A 23,564-nucleotide genomic window follows, 5' to 3' on the forward strand; every position below is an offset into this window, starting at 1 on the left:
ACACAATGCTGCCAGAGCAGTTTGTAGCAGAGTTTACATCACGGGGTGTGACAGAAGCTGTATGATACTGCATAGAGAATTGGCACTGAGAAAGCTGGAGACTCTGCAACATGAAGAGAGTACCCAGGCATCAGTGCCAAAGGAAGAATAAAGGGCTAAGAACCAAGTCCTTTACTCACAGAAAAATTTCAGTTAGATATTCCTATGCAATCTCCATACTTCTATCTGTAAATGACCCACTGCACTTTTGAAGGCTAGATATTATGACAGCTGAATGAATAGTAGGGGAAATAAACGTGACTATAGCAAAACCACTTTCATATTTGCTTTCTTAGAGTAACTGCAACTTCAGACTCCGTTACCACAAAAGTTTGTGTAAAACCCAAATATATGATCAAGATCCTCTTGTTAGATGCTATACAAACACAGAACGAGAAATAGTTTTTGTCAGCCTGATAGGCAGGGATCTTTATGCAGAAGGGGCCAACTTTTATCAGCAGGGTGGGGTACTTTTGGGGAGGGAAGGCTAGACGTTTTGATAAAGAAGAATAGTGAAGAATGTTGTGAAGGAGAACAGAGAATTAGTTTTGCTGCTAAATAAGTCCAGTACCTGTCGCATGTGAGAGCATGGATGAAATTAATTTTCAGAAGTCTGGGCAAACCTCAAAGACATTATTTCTTCATGCAGGTACCCGAAGATATACATAATTCAAATGTGAGTGTAACTGGTCACAAAGGCATAACTACACCAGAAATTTGCTTTCATCATTGAACTAGAGTACTGGCCTGAACCTTGTATTGTTGCCATGGTTGGTGATACAGGGGTTAATTCAAATTTAAATATACCAAGTCACAACAACATCACATCAGTCAAGCTAGTTCTACTTTAAATTGCTAATGTAGACATACCAAATATTATACTCTTAAGAGGCTATTTCTTCTTCTTATCTCTGAAATTAAATTTATTATTCTAGACTAGTTAATTTACATACCTAAATTAGTATGTTATGTAGGCTAATTGACTAGAGTTAGGGTATGATTTACTATGCAGTGAAAAATCAGTTGTATTCTTAATTGAGGCAGTTTAGCAGAAGTCTCAGATTTAGATGGACTGAGTTAGATGCCACAGTGTTGCAGGGTGAAATACAATTCCATGGGAAGTGGTGTAATGGTTTAACCAAAGATATAAATCTTGACATTCAGCTTGGTCCCACATCTTGATGTAAAATAAATATTGCTAAGCTACGTTTGGACTGTATGTGCATACACTGATCATCTAAGATGTGGGGAAAAATATGTCCTGTGGTGATTTTGACTTTTTTTTGTATAGGCTTTTAAAGCGTCCTTTTTTAAACAGACATATCTCCTTCATTCCACAGTTAGTTACAGATTGAAACACTCTTTGACATGTTTCTTTAAAACTCCCTCACTGTGCCGATAAATCAGACAAATGGTCAATTGTCTGCTGTTATTTATACCTGTGCTTAGCAGCATTTTCAGTGGAGAAAATCAGCTCAACACTCAATTAATGCGTGACATTTCTGTAGTAGCAGAATCTGGGAATTTCCACTGCCTTGTCCCACTTACCTGCCCTCAGTAGTAATTCATGAACAGCACAGTGTGAGTTAGAAAGTCTATGGTTAAAGTCACTACGGAAAGGAACACTGACTATTTTTTGGATGTCACCACTATTTTTGTGCTCTAATCTCAGGCTTAAATATTTAAAAACAGATACAAACATTTAGACATTGCCAGGCATTTAGAAATCCTTGCAAATACATGTAAATATCCAGACAAAATTCTTCTGGCTAGAGTGTTTCTTTTACCTCTTCATGTTCAGAATGCTTTAAGATTTCTGAAGGGTACAAAATATACCTTGTTTACTCTAACTTCACTCATTACTAGCATAATGAATTAACTCAAGTGGAAAACACAGGGGATGATCATAGAAGACACTTCCACTATATACAAACTTCCTGCAAGTCTGAATATGTTTTTTAAATACATAGCAGTTTCCATATGAATTAATAGGTGAGAAAGAAAAATTCAGAACATTTCAGTACATACTAGTATTAGATAACCATAACCTCTCTGATAAACACAAGAGAGAAAACACACACACTCCTCTCAAACTGCTTCACTTTCCAACTGCATTATAGAAATATTTTCTATACAGTTTACAATTCTGGGGTCTCTCTACTATGAAACAGGTTCCTTTTGCAGGTTTCTTTCAAACCACTACTAATAAAATATTCTCTGTTTTGAAACCCTGGCTGAGCAATGATGATTTAATTTACTTTAGGTAATTTTTATTCAGTTGGCACAAAACACTTGACCAAGGAACACACATTTGAAAAATGAAATTAGCTCCTCTAAGTGTGTTTTCCTATAGAAGAGCTGCAGTCATGTTTCCTACATACTTTAGCAAGGAAAAAAGTTAAATCACTTAAATTTGCTTTCTTCCAAGCACTGACACTTTTTTAACAGATACTCAGTTAATTTCAGTATCAAATATTGGCAAAAATGTCTTTAGCTGTAAGATCTCGGAGATGGGTTCCTTTCTTTCCTGGTAAAAGTCAAGCCCAGTTAGCAGCTCCACATCCCGAACACGTGCAGAATGAGCCTGAACTCTTTCTTCAACCCATTCGGAAAGTGTCTTATTTTCCTGCCAAAACAAACAAGAACAATGTTCAAACACATAAAAGGCATTCTGTTGTTTGGTGGGTTGGTGTTTGTTAGACAATAATCAGTGTTTGAACTGGTTTGACAGACTAAAGGCCTCCAGCTGGTAAAACTTCTTTCAGGTTTTCCTAGACATCTTTACAGCCTTGCATTTAGGGATCTCATTTAAACAGAATCAAATGGATGTCCCCTCTCCCCACTTCCGCACTTCCGAAGTAACAGAGGAGCGAAATTATGCTGAAATGGCAAGTATGACCTTTAACTACAAAGTACAGTTAAGTCAGGTTTTAAACACACAAGTAAGGACAGTTTTAGTTACAGTATAAATTAGTTGCAGTGCTCAGGCTAGCCAAACAACAGACACCTGGCAACCTGAACAAAGTCCTTACAGCAGCTCAGTCTTGATTGTTGGACAGCAATAATAATTGCTAGAGAGACAGGGAAAACAATAGAGATGTAAGCACTAATCAATCAAAAATGTTATTGTTCAATTCTTTTACTACAAAAGTTTTTTTGCAAACATGGTAATTTGCTTTTCCGTTAACAGTATCTGTTTCTGACACAAATGGTTCCCTAAATTTACGGCGCTGCAAGACACAATGAATATGAAGTGCAATGATATTTGGGGTTTATTGCTAAGCTTTAGAAATAACAGATGTTGATTTCTAAAGTATAAAGACTAATTCATTCAAATAATTTATTTTGTATATTTAGTCAACTTTCAACTACCAAAAAGATAAGTGGGCAGTTGTGGATTATCCACACCACAAATGAGGAGACACCCAAGTTGTTTCTAAGCAGTGCAAGCTTGCACGTGTCTGGAGTTATGAGTTCAAAGTTATAAATAAACTGAATAAACACAGTTGTATTGCTTTGAGGGCCAGTTCAAGTCTGTGCAGCTATACTTGTATGTAGGGAGACTGTAATACACACACTGAGGTAAGGAACCTTCTGCATCCCAGAGTTTATGGAATAGACACTCAGCTGGCTCAACAATGCATATTACACTCAGCTAATTTCTTTTGTTTGCTACAAAACATGAGATTTACACTGTTAATGGTAAGCATAGATTTTATTTAATTCAAGTATGAACTTCCACTGCAGAACCATCCATCTAAATGCCTACTGTCTAATTTTTTATAAAGGCGGAACAAAGGATTGAAGGAATTCTAGCTACACTGAAGGGAATAACACTCAAAGTCCTCTGTTACCTCTGGAGTAAGTTTATCCTGCAGCCTTCCATAAAGCTATCTCATCACCCTGTTGGCTGTGCTGCTGTTCTCAGCCCTTCTCAGGTGACAGCATTTCCAAGTCCTCTTATCAAACCCTCCTTTCTTCTTCTTCCTTGCCTTCCTGTCAGCTCATTAGTTTCCAGCTACCTCTCCTGGAGCTTCTTACTCTCCTAGTCATTGCTTTAGCTCTCAACTCACTCTCAACTCATGGGGAATGTATTAATTAAATACTTAGACTTCTAAAGATTCTCCAGATGACTGGATCCCACTGGGAATCAGTTCACAAAGCTCATTGGTATGCAGGAGCATAGAACTGTACTTACAGCACAGCTTTCAGTGTTGTCAGGTCGATGAGGAATGATAAAAGACAAAGCATCCAAGGAGCCTGAACAGTTCAGTGGAGTATAGTACTTGTTCTTGCAGCTAGTCAGAACCACAAAGTAATGGGTTGGGACAGGGATTTCTGTATTGTTTACGTGCCTAGAAAACAAGTATTAATTAAGGAATTTATCTAGATATCAAGTATTAAAACCACTGATGCCATTAGTAATTTATAGAACTTAGCATAGATCTTTCACTACTATATGACCTTTATTTATTTTATAATTGAAATAAATACCTGATGGGATAGACAGCCTCACTATCTGTTGCATGAACAGCCAAACACACAAGGATTAGTCCTTTTGCTACAAGCAGTCTCACTGAAACCAACAGGATTGCTTACATGGTCAACACTATTTTGCCAAAGCCAAAGATCTCTACATCTGGAAGAGGCAGGATAGAGCATCATATTTGCCCTTCATTACATTAAGAATTTCAACCACATGAAACTGAATGGGGGAAGGGTGATGAGAAAATTAGCTTCTGGTTCTTTGCCAGCAAGAAATGCTGGAATGATGAATTGTGGCTATGTGCTATAGAAACTAGTTTAGGATACCTGATTGAAAATGTCTTTGCTTCCCGTTTCTGGTTATTCTGTGAACATGGTCACTTTTGTGTATAAAGTTATGAGGAGTTGAACACTTCCCAAAATTGCTGTACATCTTCAGTATTAAAAAAAACACCATCACTGAAATCATTATACTGCTTCGTATGACTGACTAACCATGCTGAATAAAACATGCTTATTCCAAACTGTAGACATTATGTGGTCAACTGGATACTGCAGCATTCTGCTTGGAAGGAAGTTCTAGCCTCTCCTCCCTTCCACCCTCCTACTTCGTGGCAGAGCTGATTTTCCCATTCTCAAACCATTTTTGACAGATGTGGTATTAAGTCTAGCCTTGAATAAAACATCTCCAGTGACAGATTCAGCTGTGTAGATTTCCCAGCATTTTTCTACTACATAAGCATTCTTACTGTCGCAAGGCATCTTCCCTATATTTGGAACAATCTAAATTGTTTTTTTTTTAATTCTGTTTTTTCCTCCTTCTGTCCTCATTCACTAACATAAATAATTGGTCTTTATCTTTTATATTTCTCTTTTATAGATTTTTTTTTTATGCAAGTCTTCTCTCATTCCTGTTTCTACACACAGATGAATTTTTAAATGTATTTTGTTATGCTACCAGAGCTCACTAAAATGTACCTAGAACTTGTCAGACCTTCAAGTGACTTGTGTAAGCCATAGCTATGCAAAGGTAGCACTCGGGAACGTTACACTTTGCATTCCCAGTTACATGATTCAGTGAAGGCAAACACAGAAATCTGATCTTTGATAAAACACATCAGTCTGAGACAATAGGGAGGAACAACAAACAGGTGAGTGAGCACAACATGGAAGTCAGAAAATTACACTAAAGCACATCATCTGTATATTTAGATGTCATCTATTCTCCCAGTATTTCTGTTGCAGAGGCCCAAAAATCTAGGCATAAGCTTGGGAAACATATTACTGGTCTGTATATGTGCATGTGTACATAGATCCACATGTAACTGCAAAGCTTTTTTCTCTTTACTGGAACTTCAACTTCTACAGTACTGTATCTGTTTGCAGGAGTATTTGCTGTTGTATGAGCAACAGTGGGTTTAGTATTATAAAGGGAATACTCCATTCTCTGTGATACCTATTTCTTGTTCTTCTTGAATAGAAGTTTGTGCGGAAATACAGTGGGAAATAATCTGGAGTTTGACTTCTAGCTTTTCATGTACTTACCGCTTAATTTCATCAAAAGTATCAAAATGGCCATCGTAATTGTAATCAAACACCGGTCCACTGATAACATTTACTCCATTCCTCTCTCTAGCATACTCCTGAAGCAGCACATTATGGAAATAGTCCCATATGTCTGTCATTAAAAGAAAATACAAGCATATTTAACATAAATTTGAAGTTATTTCACCACTAAAGAAAAATAACCTAGTTCCTTTTTTGCTATAGATGAATAATAAAAAGTTCCAAACTAAACTGCCTGTGAAATCAACTCTGTAACACAAAATTTGGATTTCATCAAAAGGGACATACTCTCACACACCATTGAAAAAGGCACGGTAAATGCTATTATAGCACTGCAAGGCCCATTGCACTACTGGAGATAATGCATTTGAGCTGAAGCTGAAGCTACAGTTTTAGAGCTGAGAGGTCATTCATTTCTGGCCTATCTGCTAGCACCTGCAACTCTGCCAATTAGTAGGAACTGAGATAACAGCTTTGTGGGAGGAATATTCACCAGCTGAGAGTTAGTCTAACTCTACAGAACTCATGTCAAATATCACTAGACAATTTGGCTTATTTCACAGCTGTTATTTGAGAAAGTATAATTTATAGGATATAAGCTAGTGAGACTATTCAAATATTTACAGCTATCATGGCAAAAAACCCAGATGTGTCTGGGGAGTTGAGGGCATCCCCTACTGATTTACCTCTTGCTTATGGTCTAGAGTAACTTCTTGTAAGTTTAAATCTCTTGTAGAGTTTTCTTGGAAAATTGGATTTTTCATAATGTCTTTGATTTAATTGGAAGATTAAAGCCAGTTAGGCTTTCTGGATCTCTGTTTTTTCTATGACATGGGTGAATGAATAAATGAGGTCTGAGTGCATTAGAAAGGTAGTTATATCATTGCTTTGCCTCCAGCTTTTTCCTTACACAATTCCTCTTTTTATCCTTTGTCTAAGAAAATGAGCCTAGGCCTAAGAGTAAAACAGGACGATATGAAAATTGTAGACAATTTCTTAACAGTGATTATGAACAAATGTGAGTCAGACTGGATGGAAAGAGTTAATGTAACTTATTGCACTTGTATAATAGAAACACCTGCCTGAAATAAATATTCCAAGATTAGTATCATCTGGTTTGAGTTTCTGCTTGATGAAACAGGCACTGTATCAGGGCATTGATTACAAACTTCGTCCTGTTTTCTCTTGAGACCTCGCAAAAGAAAAGAAAAAGTGCCATTTTCATTCACCTTGAGCATTTCCCCAAGGGGAAATTTTCATGAGAGCTTCATAGCTAGGATTTCTCGTTAGGACAGCACAAAAGAGATGAAGAGAAAATTCAGAAGTGAACAGGTACACCTAAGCAGAGGTCAGACAGGACTATACACAGAAAAAAATTTAACTTACATAAGTGCATTTTAAAGTTTCAAACATCTACTTTTAAAAAGTTTTAAATACATTTGCACAAGATCTGGATATACTGCAGGCCACCCATTAATGTTTTTAAGTCTTTGTCATAGCTTTACCAAATCCAGAACCATAATTACAAAAAAATAATAAAAATTAATCAAAACTTTGCAACCTACCTCTGAAAGCTCTATACATGGGAACAATATTGCTGGTGAGTAAGGCATCATACTGTTCAAGAGCAGATGAATTGAAGTCTATATAAAAGAACAAAGTAAAAATTCATGAAATATTATACAAAGATGAATTTGATTCATATGTCACTATAAATTGCAGGTACATGTAATTCAATTATATTTCACATTTGAGCACGAGTGTATGATCCTACTGCAAACATATATCCAAATTTGTTTGTAAAATCTGTTCAATAAAGTAATTATCAAATTTGACAATAGGAAATTAATATTCATACAGAGGAAGAGGGACAGCCCTTTACATCTTTCCAACCAGTTTCCATCAAATTCAAATTGTTCAATTTTTTAAAGAAAAACTTAAATGTTCTAAACTGAAAATATTTAGATACAAGTAGCAGTTGCCCTGCTTTTGGTCAGTCTACAAACACTGGAAACCTTTTTCTGCCCAACATGCTGATCCGCAGAAGTTTGTTTTGGTGTTTGGGTATATGTTTAAACATAAACCCACATCCAGCTGATTAAGACTTTCTAAGCTCTAGCTATAAAAAGAACCATGCTCACTGGGAGGATAGAGGAAACTGCGGATGAAGGTCAGCCCTTCTGGGTAGTTGGAACAATTTTGGCTCCGAGCAACAGGGATCCTAACATCAGCCCGCAGACAGTCTGAAACAGTGGGAGGAAGAGGAGATGTGTTTTCCTGTGAAAAGGGGGGGAAAAAAAAAGTATTACACCCACGGCTGTGGCTAACCCAATGCTTTGTATGGTTTTAACTTTCTAGAACGAACTTCATTGAATCTTCTCCTATTTTCATAGTGAATCAGGTCAATGCAGGTAATGGACACTGATGTCTTCTGCCTAGTGTTTTTCCTCTACTTCTTCTGGTTTTAGGTAATTCAGGGAAATCCTTATGCAGCATGTAAAATTGTAGTAGCAAAATAAGGTTATACCTTAGGCAAAAACAGGTGACAAGTTTGGCTCATTTGTCACTTTTACATATTTCTGGAAACACAGACTTGATGTCACATCCTCCTGGAAAGCAGCTAGTATATAAAGATGACACTATGACCTAATCTTAGCATCTGAGGATGCTATCTCCATAATAAGAGTCTGTGCTGCTGAAGAGTTAAAGCTAAATAAATTAATACTAAATTCAGTACATTTTACTGGCTAGCTTCACTACCTTCGCTGAGACATGTTAACATGCACACTAGCTAAGATCTGGCCAAAAGTGATGCTGATGAGTATAATTGTTTCTATAACCTTTACTTTTGTTTCCATAACCTTTTCTGTAACCTTTATCGTAATTTTACAATAGCATTAACTAAAACATCAGAATATGCTTTTCTGTGTTTAACTGCATTTTCTTTTTCATACTCATTTACATGTAATTTATTTTCATTTTGGTAAGAACGGAACATATTTATTTTCTTTATACCTTTATAAACAGTAGTTAAACATCTAAACTGATTTTCAGTACACTGCTTATTTTGATCGGTTAAAACTGAGCAGAAAAAAATAACTGGAATGTTCTTCTTGTGCCTCTTTGTACTCCTTGATTCAATTCTTCACTTCCTTCTGTGAGAATTCCTGTAGATGACCATATTATGGTCAGGTTGTATATTAATGGAAAATATATATATATTTCATTCATATGGGATGAAATATAAAAGACAAAAGACTGCCTTTGCCACCTGAGCAGATAAGATGTCATTGTCAAGCAAATGTAAATCCCAATACAAAACTGACATCCAATTCATTTGAGCAATTTGTCCTTTCTAGTGTCCAAATCAATAAGGCAGGGTTAATGGATCAGGGTCACTGAAGAAACCGATATTTTAAATTTAATAATTGAGCTGTGATATTCAATGATGGCTTCAACTTCTTTATGATCTCTGAAGGGAAACCTGAATCAAAGTAACAAAGGTCTGAATAAACGTGCCAAGGACTGTCCTGAAGAGTTCATTCTTCTCACTAAATACAGTGGTCACACCTAATGTTATCCAAATACAGCAGGGAATCTACTTTTGACCTATATCATGAATCTGGATTATTAGAAGCATTCACATTTTCTCCAACTTGAAGTGATGAGGACACCATTCAACTCTCTTCTCCTTATTTCACATTTCTTAAAGCTAACTATATGAGCTATGAGCTCTAATCCAAGTGCCAAGGCAGGAGGACAGTGTTTTAGAACTGTCTGTCCATCACATATGTAATACATTATATAACCTGTATTTTTATGAGCACTCCCATACATTTAGGAGATGAAGGCTGCTCATGGCATTTCCATTGGACATCACAGGAGAAAATTCTCAACTGAAGAAATGAGAATTCATAATGAACCTATGAACTCTCAAAATACTGAAAAGCAACTGCTTAAGAATATTTCAGCTTTTTTCAAGGATCTACAAGTCAGCAAGTAAATAATATCAAAAGCTGTTGAGAGATGAAAATGGCTTTGCCTGTGTCACCTTTTAGTACAATGAGAACAACAGTTAATGCAACCCCAGATTGCAAGCCATATTGCTAATGCTCTGTGAACTAACACACACACCCTGCTACAACCTCTCCTCATTTCTTTTCCTCACAATAGAGGAACAAGCTATTTTTAAACAGATCATCTATCAATTAGAATAGAATGATTCTCAAAGAAGCTAGTGAAAGTGCTCATTTATTAAGAAATGAGGTCTTGACAGTGATAGCCATCGCCTCAAAACTTCAGAATCAGAAAAAAACATTCAACGCCAATTCAACAGCTTTAGCCCTTTGGTTCCTTGTCTTTTAGGTCAAAGAACCATAATGTCTTCTGAAGAAAACAGTTACAACTGAAAAATGGCTTTGCCTATCACATCATGCATCACCTTTTATGATGCAGGTTATTGTCTTTTGACAAGCTAGTAATTAATGTCAAGAAGCATGAATTATTTGCATTACATGACAGACTTCAAGCATCTGCTGTGGTCTGTCATGTCAATTTCAGCCACCTCCAGGAATCTTTTTTCAGTAGTCAAGAAGAAAAAATATTAAACCATAAAAGACAAAACTCCCATAATCCCCAGTGCACTGAGCTTTAGTTCAAAAAATCCCAGTCATTTATACAAGTCCCATTGCTGTTTTCATCCCATGGCAGTATAGATTAGATTGTTATACATTTTAATATATTTTTATAGTAAACTTCAGTGATTCTACATAGAAAAGCTATTTAAATTCCACAGGTGTCTGCAGGCAGGTGGAAGGACTATCTTTTTGCCAGAAAATTTGCCTTCCTCCCTGGAAGATGAGGGTAAAACCTCAAGAAAATAAATGTCCTTCACTCTTAAACTTTCCTTTGACTGAGAATGCTAAGTAACCAAAACTCTATCTGACATAATTTATTTAAAATTTATAACTATATATTATTCATAATATCCCTGATTCTGATATCACATGCCAGTGCAGTAATACTATGCAGGCTTGATCAGCCAGCCCAGTTTCAAAACTTCCAAATCATGCAAAACTCCAGCCTGCATCATTTATTTTACTGTTTAAGCCCTTCTTTATAGCTACCTAATGTCAAGAAATGCCCCACCTTACAAATTGTGTAAATCACTGCACAGGCTTCATCCACAACATAAATAACCTAGGATGCAATAAAAATTCTTACAATTCTTACAATTCTTGCAAGAAAAAATTCTTGCAATTTAAATTGCAATTTTCTGTCATTCCCAAGTATTGTAGCCAAAGCTTACAGTCAAAGGCATTAGCTCTGTCCCTCTGTCCTTCCACTGCTCTTATAAATTATAAAGCTTTTTTCTCTTGATTAGTATATATTGTAATAAAAAATCGTGATGTCAGCTTACAGTATAAGGTAAGTCAGTGAGTGAGCTCTTAGACTTATAGCCTTTCACCATTGTGTCTCTGAGAGTATTACAGAGGAAGTTTATTCTTTCTTATTCTTTCTATAGAAAACATACATCATTGTATTAGAGTCAGCTGTGAACTATACCCTCCAATACTTCAGTCTCAATCATTCGCTGCTTCCCACAATGTTGCATAAACTACTGTAAGAAACTCCCACAAATATGTGTTTCTGTTGATTTAGATGTTATATTGAGCAAGAACTTATTTCATACACTTCTTTTCCAGCTGAGAATTTGGTTTTCAACAAAGGAAAATGTCTGAAAAGTTATTTGCTTTTTTTGAGCTTTTTGCTGTTAGTGCTGAAATATTAAAAAGACTCCAGCTCTGGTGGGACTTTTTAATCTCTTTAAAGTGAAATCAGAAAAAAAATCTGCCCACAATTAACTGGTTTTCATTAGGGTAATGCACTTTCATAGCAAGGTATAAGAGCAGATCTTCAAATATGATGAAGTAAAACCATTCTTTGTTGAAATGGACATTTGTTTCACTAGACTTTAAGCCTTCTTAGGGTTGGATTTGTGATCCTTCACTCACATTGTGAAAAATCAGGAGAAAGTATGGAGTAAAACTTTCTGAAATACTAACATTCTAGCAGCATATATTTGATTAAAATAATTTCCCCATATTTGTACTGATAAAATAAGAAATCATGTAAACATCAATAACAGTTCTCTTCAGACAGAAAAATCAGTGTAAAAGTTATTTCCTCGGGGCAACTTAGAAAAAGGGTCAAATTATAGGGGGAATTAAGCCAATGAATGTCCACTAGTTTACTGACACTGAAAACTCAAACAATTTATTCCAGAGCCACATAGTCTTGAACTCTCAGAGGTTCATTCAGCTATAATTACATTTTTCAGAAATTATATAATGTTGTGGGAACATATTTAGCTAACGGTCACAAGAGCATTCCAGACGCCTTTAGAAGGCCTTGAACAGAATAAACAAGAAGACAAAAATAAGAAAGATACCAATTAGAAAAACACAGGTGCATATTCCACGATAAAGAGAACTTGGCACAAACAACCTCAATTCGGCAGTTTATCTTGACCAATTAGACTGAGATAAGTCTCGTATGTTTAGTTAGTATGACCAATTATATTTTATGTTTATGCGCGTGTGCAGTGTTGATGCAGCCAATCATTGAGTGCAACTGGACGCGTGGACAGTGCATGAATAGTGTGTGTAACCAATGGGAGCTAGTTGGACATGAGGAGGGGGAGATGTAGGGAACACCGTTCGGAAGATCTCGCGATGTCACGGAAAGGTAGAAGGCTAGTCGTCGCCTCCCTATGACATATCAGTAATCCCACCTACCGTTGTTAGTATAAAAGGAATTAACTGCGCAATAAAGGACGGAGTTGGCACTCACACCATGTGTGTTATCTGTCTCTTCCCTGGTCCAGGCCGACCAGTGATCTAATCGCGGCACCTTGATATGTAGCACTGCTACATATAATGTATAGAGAGCAAATAAACAGAACATGCAGAAGTGTGCATTAGTACAAACTGTCTTGCAGAATTGTACAAAGGTTTGTTAATAGGAAAAAGATCATGATATTCATAGGAAAGCTTAAAAACTTCTGATTTTGGAAATCAGAGCCTGCTTTTCCTCAGGAATTGACAGGCAAGTTGGAGCACTGTCTTGACAGCTTATTTTGTAGAACAGGCTTAATGGAACCAGCTTACCAGCAGCTATATTCTTCGCTATCTTTTGTGTCCCTAACAGATGGCCATTCCCACTTTTTTAAACAATAGCTTAAGATAGTTGAAATTTAAAAGATATCAAAGACACTTTTTCTTTTTCAGACATAAGGACCTTAGTCACACAATCTCCATCAGTTCTTAACCTGGACTTCTGATGACTGAACCATGTTTCAATCCATTATATTACATATTTAAGAATAGTATGAATATTTGATAACCTACAGGCTTATTCACAGTGTATGCCGTCCACAGTGGCATCCAGATATCATAGCTGTATCCGCTCACATACTGATGATGGGAAAGTAGGCAGTAGACATTTTTCTTCTGAAGAACTTTGGGTCTCCCATATGGCAAATGATATGAGTTTGCCTTCTTTACTAGAATTTAAACAATAATTATTGATTCATTCTTCTATAACATTTTGGATGGCACAAAGGTTTAAGAGAGCAGAGAAAAAAATGTAAATTAAAACACTAATAAATACAAATAAAACCAACAGTAAACATGGACATGTGTTTCTTTAAGCTCTTAGCTTATGAGTGGAATAAAAAAATGTAGAAAATAGTTTTCATGTTAAGTTTAACACACGAAAGTCAGTGTAATATATCAGACTTGCAAATTCTTTCTTCTTTGCAATTTCATACCAATATAAACCTTTTGAACTTATCCTGCCAGTAGAGTGAAATTTACATCTTATTTGGCTAGGAAGCATTACAATGCTTCCTAAGATTTCCAGAAGACCCATAAAAAAGCACACAGAAATATCTAAGGGAATTTTTGATCAGAGAAAGGCAAAGTTATGGTTACAAGGTGGGGAACAAGAGTTACGGCATATAGCCTGGAAGTGTTCAGGCTTTCTCCAAAGACAACTGAAACCTGTATGGTTTTTTCCAAGATTTTAATGGGATTCAGATCCGATTCCTATGCATAAGTGTTGCTATAACAGTATTAATTAGCATTTTTTAAACAAATGCAAAGAAAAAAGAAAAAAAGCTATGCGTCTGACTTGGCTTTCCCACTTCACTTTAAATTTTAATTAACACTCCAAAAATTCCCACTGGAACCAACAATACAAAATCTAAACCTGGCATAGATTTAAAAATATTGCTGTCCTTTTCATCTCTTGCTACTTACTTTCTTCTGTGGTAAGATTTAACCTCTCATTTAGTACTGAAACATTTGATATCTGTAAAATATAAGAGAATCTTTCACAATGAATCCATAGTTTAGAAAAACCAAAGAAAAGAGAACATACTTGACAAAGATGATTAAAAGATCCCAGAAGCCCCTACTTACATGCTTGCATGTGCATCCCAGATCATCTATGGGAGTCAGATGGGAAACTGGACATGAAGAAGGAGATGAGTTTTCTTTTGCATGTGAAGGATTGTAAAAAGGTTTTTTTAAGAGGTGATTCAAGCTGCCATGTGTTCCATTGTTTGGTGCTGGTGTAATATGCAGCAAATCTGTTGAAACATTTGAAATTTGTAAACATATTTTAAGACTAAAATGGCATTTTAAAAAGTCATTATCTTTCCAATTCTGCACATTTCCTATGCATTCATTCTAAATATAGAAGAAACAGCTTATTCCGTTATCTAAACTATTATGGTAACTACTACCATCAACTTCCAGTTTTCTAGGTATGAAGGTTCATTGCTATCTTCCATTGCATCAAGATTTGGTAATTATGTATTTGAGTACTGTTAATACAGTTTTTTACATTGCCATAACATTCATAAGATTAGAAGATTTAATGCAGAGTACAAATGTGATTGCAAATGCATCATGTATTGTGAAGCACACTAGCCTATTGCATTTTTGTGTGATGCATTAATGCATATTTTCTGAGGCACATACTTCCTAATTGCTCACTGCCAGGACTGCAATGGTCCATTTCAAGTTATGAGCAAGAGTGGTAACTCTCTATAAGATTCTTATTCCACAATTATTCCACAGGCATCATTTCAACAGCAAGCCACGTGGCAGGAGCAGTTCTTTCTGATTCTTTAGTGGAATCCTTCTGCAATCAGAAACAACCTTCAAAGCACAACAATTTTTGGCAGTTAACATTTTAGCACTGTACAGAAGGCAAGAGAGCATGGTTTCAGCGTTTTGTGTGAAAAACCTAGCTTCTGATTTAATTCACTGAATTTTTAGTTACCCTTCTTTTAGCTCTTACAACACTGGTATTTGGAAACACTGTTGGTTTATCATCTAAAGTACTGGATTGTTTCTACTCACCACACATAAGGTTGTAAACCTCAATGTTTTCAAAAGCATCCACTTCTGTTTTCTCTTTAAAGCTTGGGCCATATGCTAAGAATATAGCCTAGATTGTAATAAAACAAAAGTTGTTATCTAAAGGAATCCAGATTAAAAAACAATTCAGTTGGATTTTACGGAAACAGGGACACTGGAACAAAATACAGTCTTTTCACAGTATAAAAGTTAAAATATAGGATTGTTCTGGTAAAGAAGGCAAATTTTGCCCATTGCATATAATTTGAAGAAAAGTGCAAAACATAAATTAATTTCTCAGGATACTTTAAACTATATAATGAATCTGGAGGGGTGTTCTTTAATATTTTGATGCATACTTATGAAAACTATTTTTTGCTATGTTTCAAGTTCACACCTTTTTATGTTTTCATTGCAACAGCCTGTAACAATGCCATTTCAACAAATGCAGAGTTATGACACTCACAGATCCTATCCAAAGGTTAATATTGAGCCAGAAACACAAGCATTGGGGGGTTGGGGTTTGTTTTAATACATTGCATTCTCTAAAGTCTTTGGGTCATTTAAGAGCCTATAGCCATGGTTAAAGCAAGGAGCAGGGAACTGCAGAGACCCATCCCAAGCTCAGCAGAGACCTGCATCAGTACCACCAATGAAGCAATGTAGTGCTGGGCAGCCCTTGCGGGGTCTGCAAGCACTGTGGCAGAACATTGATACTACTTACAGTCTCACATCGGTTTCTACTAGTTTATAAGCCTTTTGAGCTGCCTGCCATAAGATACAGGAAACATGACTAAACAAGACAATGATCTGTTCTAAAATAATATTCTTATGTTCCCGTAACAGAGAAGGAATTTTTAATTTATTTTAAAAAGACAACACTAAGACATTTTTCTCCTTTATAAAGAAAAAAATTTTCCTCAGTCATTGTGCCACCAGCATAAGGTTATTTATGATCAAGGTTTCCATGGTAACCAGAATTTACCTTTTTTCCATACAAACATTCAGCACCATTCTGATCAGTATATTGACATATGGTTTTAATATTGCTGTGAAGATCTGGAAGAATCTGATTCTTAGGCACAGAATATGGGACTAGTAGTGGGATGCTTGACCTTACTTAAAGGTTCACATCACAGAAAGTACATGAAAAACCAAAAGCTCAAGAACTCAAAATATTTTCACTGTAACCAGAAGTGAAAACGAGGTGAAACAGGCTATACTAACATACAGGTTATACTAATGAGTTTTTTACTCTGATGATATGATTAAGTCTTGTACGATAAGCAGAGTCAATGAGATTTAGTTTATTTGAGCACTCAGGCTTTCAGATGCTCAACTGAACTCCCAAGGCCTATGGAGATTTTTCAGTCATTGCTTCAGTAGAAGAATGAAAGAATGAAAGAATTCAGTGTCCCACAGCTAAACATGGTATGCTTGGTTTACTGTAGTCTATCTGGCTCCATGGAGTTAAGGTGAGCCCAGACAAGTTTTACTACAGGATCCCAAGGAAGCAGGCCTCGTACACATCGATGAAAGGCAACATGAATATGTGGACCCAGTGGGTGACACAGAAGAAAAATCACACTGCAAAAACTATCATATATTCTATATTCTGGTGCTTCACCTAGCACATCATGATTTTCTATATAAGAAGGTGCAAGACTTGAATAGAAATCATCTTACCTCCATACTTTTAAATTCGTTGTTATAGCCATGGTTACCCCTATCACAATTCGTGTAATTTGCATTCCTAAGGAGAAATCATCATATAGTGTAAGTAAAAATGGCACAAACAGAACCAGTTAATAACAGTCATCCTGACTCACTGGACTCTGGATCATGCCTTAAGAACTGACTCTGGCGTAATATTGTAGTATTTTTTGCTCATCCAGTGTTCACTTTTATGAACACCTCTTTCTCGTGTAACAGAGATTGCTATGGACAGGAATTATCCTGTCTAGGTAGCTACTGAGTGTACAGTGAATCAATGTTTTCAAAATACATTGACAAAATGGCTATTTTTGAACCGAGGCCTTCACCTAGCTACAAGTTTCAGAACAAGTGTAATCTGCTTAGGAAGAATTCCTCAGTTATTTTCTGTGGTATCTGCATTTTAATAGAAAACCTATAATGGGAGGACTCTGCTGTTAACCTCTGTGGAACAATATAAATAAGACTGCAAGGGACTTGCCTTACAAGACAGTGCATTTTCATCATGGATTCTAAAGGGTGAAGGAGAGATGTGGATGGGGGGGGGGGGGGGATTATAGGATTAATAACACATCAGAATAGTCTAACTTAAAATGACTAATACTTGTTTTAATTTACCCGTTGCTGAGATACATGGAAAGATATAGTCATCCCATACTGATTCAACACACAGTTGTCAAGCACATGTATCCTGTTTTCAGAGTCACAAGAACATTTCAGCAGTTAAAAAAAAGGTGAATACGAGATTTTTCAGTGGCCATTTCTTTTTATATGTCCAGGACAATTATTTGGTTGCATCAAAACAAACAATCAAGTCATATACTGATCGAGCATTTTCTACTATTTGAATATTCTTAAAATTCCAAGTCAGCTCATGCTTCTCCTACTGCAAGACTGTAGCTCAGTTAATACAGCATTGCTACTAACACCACAGGCTTTGTATTGAGTTTTCAAGGCCTCAGGACTAAGGCTTGTCTGAACTGCTCCTGACTTGCTCAGAGCTATTTTTTTATTGTTTAGCTCTTACAGCAATTTTTTGTAATGGCAAGGTGGTTATGTCTAATTTGTTTTCTTATCAGTTTATCTTTGCATGGTAAAGACATAGTTTTTATGCAGATAGCAGTAACAATTTGTTATTCTGTGTAGAATGGAGACTCTGAGGCTAGAAACAACTCACCAACGGCCAATTAAGGAAATGCAGACCTGGAACTGAGCAAAACCAGACTTAGAGGTTCGAAAGAGAATAAAGAACAAATATCTAACACTTGCAGAATGCACCATATCTAGTGAACTGAGACGCAATGTTAACTTGCAAGCCAGTGAAGAATAAGCAAGCTGTAGTGTTAGCATACATAAAGGAAGGACCCCATTCAGATCACCGAGTGTGGAAGAAGGAACACAGACATCATATTCCTCCTGATGAAGGATTCATAATGCTGATTACTAGCCATATCCACACATGTACCAGACTGAAGCCATCAACCTTAGGACCCAGAAGGGCAGCAGAGGGGAGACTGTAATGCCAGGAAAAGGGCTAGATACTAGGAAGGCATTGTATAACAATTTTAACTGCATTGTTTTGAGACCTTTTCTGTGTAGTAGTAGTATTCATTTCTTTATTTGCTTTTTTCTTCATTTTTTTTCTGTAAAAATTTCATCTGGAGTAATGATGATTCTTTCATTAGACTGTTCAGATTTGAATCATACTAATAATACATTCTTGGTTTTATATATAAGGCGTGTTTCCTTTTTACGCATAGTAAGATTTTAAAAGTAACAAACATGGAAATGTAACAAGTCTAAAGCAAAATGGGAAATCAGGCATCTGTGAAGGAAACTAAAAGGATGAGAATGGGATGAAAAAGATAAGGTAACCGTCACACAAATTATGTTACCTCACAGCCAGCCACTGTCGATCCACCAAAAGATGAACTTTATCAATACGAATGTTGTTAGCATAGTGCAATCGTTTTGGCAAGTCAGGTGTCAGATAAGGCTTGAAGTGCTGAGGGGATCTTTTGCACTGTGGAAGAGGAAAGAGCCCAGTGATGAGTTTTGCTCAGTATCAAAAATAAACTGATCATTCAAAATTATCACAAACATCTTAGTGGCAGGAATGTAAGAACAAAGCACATTATTCACAGATAGCTTCTCAGATAACCTGCAGATCTCATTTTTGGCCCAAGAAGCAATGGAAGGAAAAGCGGCTTTTTTTGGAACTGTTTGAAAATATAGTGCTATAATATGTATAGCAAGTTCACAAATACTGTGGTAAAAGTAATCCTAAGGCTGTAATGTTTAGTCTATGTGTCCATACTAATGTCACTGGCATCTAGTATGTAAGATTACACTCCACAAGAGAAAGTTCCCTGGCAGTTTATTTCTGCCATCTTCTATTACTTTACCATTCAATAAATAACAAAGAAAACCAAGTATACGTAACAAAGCAGTCTAGGGTTTTAGCTGCAAGACTGAACATGTACTCTCATGCCATGTAAATGTCCAGTACTCAGCTGTTAGATAAATGCCTTAGCTTTTACATCCACATTTAATGTGTTAATATAACTGCTGTGTTAGCAGGCATGCCATGAATGAGTTTGCATTGAGAGCCTAATGACAACCATATGACACACTGCAAAGATTTAACTACATATGGCCATCAGGAGCCATTCCAGCTGGCTGCAAGCATCACGGCAATGTTTCAGAAGTGTTGTTGCTGATCAGCAATCCAGCACTGGGACAACACAGAACATCTAAAATGCTGAGGGAAGAGCTTCTAGGAAGCTGGGTAAGCCAGAGAAGTGGACCTGTTCTACCACACAGGCAGTACAAACTATAGCACACTTGGAGTCTGATCTGACGTCTTCACCTCTAAGTACTAGAATTGTATACTCTGCACAGAATAACATTAATGTGAAACGAGAGTGAGTGTGCCTGGATAGTAATCAAAGAAGCATAGTGGAATCCAGGAACATGAAAAATAAGGATTCAATGGGTTTGCTAGCCCGGGACAGGAGGCCATTCTACAAAGCATAGTCTAATTAAAGGGAAAAATAGAGGAAATCGATATATAATATCACTTTATGTCTATCAATTAGCAATTAGTATACAACACACAACTCCCTTCTCTGCCCAAAACCCTCATTCTAAGAACTTGAAAGGGACAAAATACACTAACTATTTATGAATGAAAAAGGAAAGAGGAAGTGTCCTGATACCAGGCTATTCCTAAAAGGCAGAGATGTCACATCTCTGCAACTTCTAGCAGTTGCAGTTTCAACTGGGGTTGAGAACAGAATATGCAAATCATGCTATTCCGCTTACACTACTGCTCTTTGATATGACAGGCTCCACATCATACAGTGGGGTAGGGGATGTAGCACTGAAAAAGCTCCTTCTGCTATTCCCAACCATTGATATCCTACTCCTGCAACTGTATTCTTAGGTATTCAGAATCAAGAAAAAATTAAACAGGAACGTTCGCTGCTCTTTGGATGTCAGTGGCAGGCAAAAGCTATGTTTAATATTGCACAACTGAGTTGTTCAGCAGGTTAAAGGAAGGCCTCTAGTGGTGATTTATCAGAAATATACCCAGCTGAGACAGCCCAGAATTTTTCCAAGCTGAGAGCATTTATTCTAAAAGTATAAGAACATCTGTCTACCGCTTGGACTAGGACTAGTCACAGAATAGAAAACAAACTGGCAATGAAGGAAAGGGAAAATTATGACAATGCATGGAGAGCAAGTAGTTTTAATGTTTAACTCACTGTAAATTATAAATGCAAAGAAAATACAAAAAGACAACTTTCCTACAAGCATTTTAGTTTGTCCACCACATTCATCTCACATGTATTAATGTATATCTTGAACACTAAAAAAAAAAGGCAGAGAATTATCTATCTAAAAAAGTATAAGGAAAAACATGCACTGCCACATCTTATCACCTTTCAGTAAAATAGGCTTGGTCTTCCCTTGTTTTGCACTCTGTTCTGCACTCCTTCCATTGTACCCTTCAGAGCTCAGCTGTCACAGAGTGTACCTACAAGGAGCAATTGCCTACATGGAGACACAGACAAGCTTGGTCCTGCCCTGGAGTGCTACATCCACACGGTGTGGCAGAGACCCAAGCAGAACTATCAGTATGGCACCCAGTGGTAGTGCAGCATACCTAAAACCACTGCAAGTATTTAAGTGGTATGTCATAAAAGATCCTAAAAGAGCCATACCGCCTCATGCCAAAGGTCATCTTGCCTAGTACTCTGTTTCCAATCAGATCTCCAGAATTTCCAGAATCAGATACTCAGAGAAAGTGTGTAAGAACAAGTCAAGTATTGAATGAACCTTCTTTCTTGTACCTGCTCAGTTTCCTCTAGGCTTCAGGGATTTCTTAAGGCTGAGGTTGCTTGTGTATCATGTTTAATATCCCTTACAGGCTTGTCCTCCATTAATTTGTCTCAAATACCCCCTTGTTATTTATATTTCCAGCCCCTACAACACCCTGTGGCAGTGTGCTCTATAATGTCATTATCTGTTGTGTGGAAAAGTTGCTTTCACCTAGCCTGGGTGCAGCAGTTGTGTTCCAGAGCTAACAGATGCCTATTATCTAAAGCATCTCTGTGTTGTATTCTGTTCTATAATGAAGGTATATCCTATTTTCTCCACATGAAGTCAGCTACTTCTCTTTCAAAGCGAAGTACAGAAAACTCTTTTGCTCTAAACAGAGATCCCCCCATGACAAACCTTTGTGCACTATCTTCAAACAACTTCCAGAACTGCCTCCTATGGTACACTGGAGTCAGTACACTATTTAAACTGGCACTGTAGTCTCAGTTTTTCACAAACTGTGCTTTTTGATCAGATTCCTATTAAGAGGAACTATGAGGAAAAATTATGAAAATATTTACTCACTGTGAGGTTTTTAACAATTCCTTCTGAGTCAACTGTTAAAAAGAAAAGATGAATTAACATACATTCCAACAGCTGAAGGTCCAAAGCCTCATGAGAAAAATTTCAACGTGCTTTTTGTCTGTAAAATTGAATTTCTTCATTAGTCTGTGAAGATTATGGTAACCATAGCCTTCCACAGGTAGGAAAGTTATTTTTCCAAGAGTAACTGTCTGTAAGTGTGGTAGCCTGTGGATGTACCTAGCACTTTGGGTACATCAAGACAGACTGTAGAAAACTGCCATGGTGATGACTGCCTACACCTAAAGCTGACACATCATCAGAACCAAATTTTCTCTCCCACCTAACCTGTATGAAGTATAATCTTTTTTACACTGAAGTGGACCTGGAGCTCTTGTCTTGTAGTCCTCTTCCAGCAGCATTCACAGAGAAAAATCCAGTCTGTCTTAGTACTTTCACCTTCCACATTTTCAAAGAGTGACTTTAACCTTTTGACATTAGCTTTCTAAAAAACAAATCTGAGCACTTTACAGAAGGAAAATTCCTTCAGAAAAAGTAAGACCATTAGAGGAAATGAGTCAACAATTATATTGAGCTTAAGACACATACGAAACACCATTATTCTCTCTGCTTATTACTCTGCTCCTGTCTGACTTAGACTGTCTTCTACTTAAACCAAGGAAAGTCTGCTTTATGTTGTACAAATATTGTGTCTACAAAGATAAATACAATTAGAAAAGATAAAGTACAATGGGATCCCAGCTTTTACTTGAGATCTGCAAGAATTAAGCCGTTTAGAATACTTTATGAATTCTACAAACTCACTAAATCAAGCACTTCCATCATTTTACCTCTCTCCATTCTTTTCCCTGATAGAGAAAGTTTTGAGATGGTTTGTTTCATTTCAGTCTGGTAGCACAGTATCTATTCCGAGTCAGAGTCAGCTCACATGGTTTCAATTTTGTGTTCTTTTGTGATACTAGCTAAAGGGCTCAACCAAGGCTTAGATCCTACTGTGCTAAGATTCAGATTCCGTAACTTTGTACACACAGTTAGAAATAGTCACTGCTTCAAAAAGATGGACTCTGCCAACATTGCATAAGAAATCTGTGAAGAGCAGTGGACTTATGAAAGACCTGAAGTTCCAGGTCAAAACAACAAAAATATCTTTACTTCATCTTTCCACATGCTATGGAAATGCAAATCAGAGTCTGCAACAAGCTTTTCTAAGCTTCAATTTAATCGAAAGGGGTTGCTCTTGCAAAAAAAACAAAAAAAACCACCACAACTTCCAGGGATGTTTAAGCCAGGTTAAGTGAAACAGACAGCTGTTCACTCTGCTGATTACTACTGATTATCTATTTTCCCTATTTATTTATTTATTTCCTGTTATATTGATTGTGCAATCCCAGGATTGGTCCACACTTA

The 23,564-nt window shown here is 36.7% G+C and overlaps 1 protein-coding gene across 2 annotated transcripts in view; it reads right to left on the reverse strand.

The window, feature by feature from the left end:
• Nucleotides 1-1,973: 1,973 nt before the first annotated feature.
• The window catches only part of LOC115344872 (venom phosphodiesterase 1), a 45,342-nt gene continuing 23,751 nt past the window's right edge, over nt 1,974-23,564 (reverse strand). Inside the window, exons 14-25 of one of the 2 annotated variants that reach the window (XM_030022839.2) lie at nt 22,140-22,171; nt 19,127-19,254; nt 17,205-17,271; nt 15,522-15,609; nt 14,574-14,743; nt 14,412-14,463; nt 13,500-13,654; nt 8,232-8,367; nt 7,656-7,733; nt 6,070-6,202; nt 4,238-4,394; nt 1,974-2,665 (exon numbers count right to left, since the gene is read on the reverse strand). In XM_030022839.2, the coding sequence (XP_029878699.1) occupies nt 2,492-2,665; nt 4,238-4,394; nt 6,070-6,202; nt 7,656-7,733; nt 8,232-8,367; nt 13,500-13,654; nt 14,412-14,463; nt 14,574-14,743; nt 15,522-15,609; nt 17,205-17,271; nt 19,127-19,254; nt 22,140-22,171 (1,370 nt within the window). In that variant the 3' untranslated portion in view covers nt 1,974-2,491. Of the gene's footprint in view, nt 2,666-4,237; nt 4,395-6,069; nt 6,203-7,342; nt 7,429-7,655; nt 7,734-8,231; nt 8,368-13,499; nt 13,655-14,411; nt 14,464-14,573; nt 14,744-15,521; nt 15,610-17,204; nt 17,272-19,126; nt 19,255-22,139; nt 22,172-23,564 lie in introns of those variants that run through there. The other variant, XM_041125414.1, reaches the window with a different exon arrangement.

This window comes from Aquila chrysaetos, chromosome 8, assembly GCF_900496995.4.
Source record: "Aquila chrysaetos chrysaetos chromosome 8, bAquChr1.4, whole genome shotgun sequence".
Classification (NCBI taxonomy): domain Eukaryota; kingdom Metazoa; phylum Chordata; class Aves; order Accipitriformes; family Accipitridae; genus Aquila; species Aquila chrysaetos.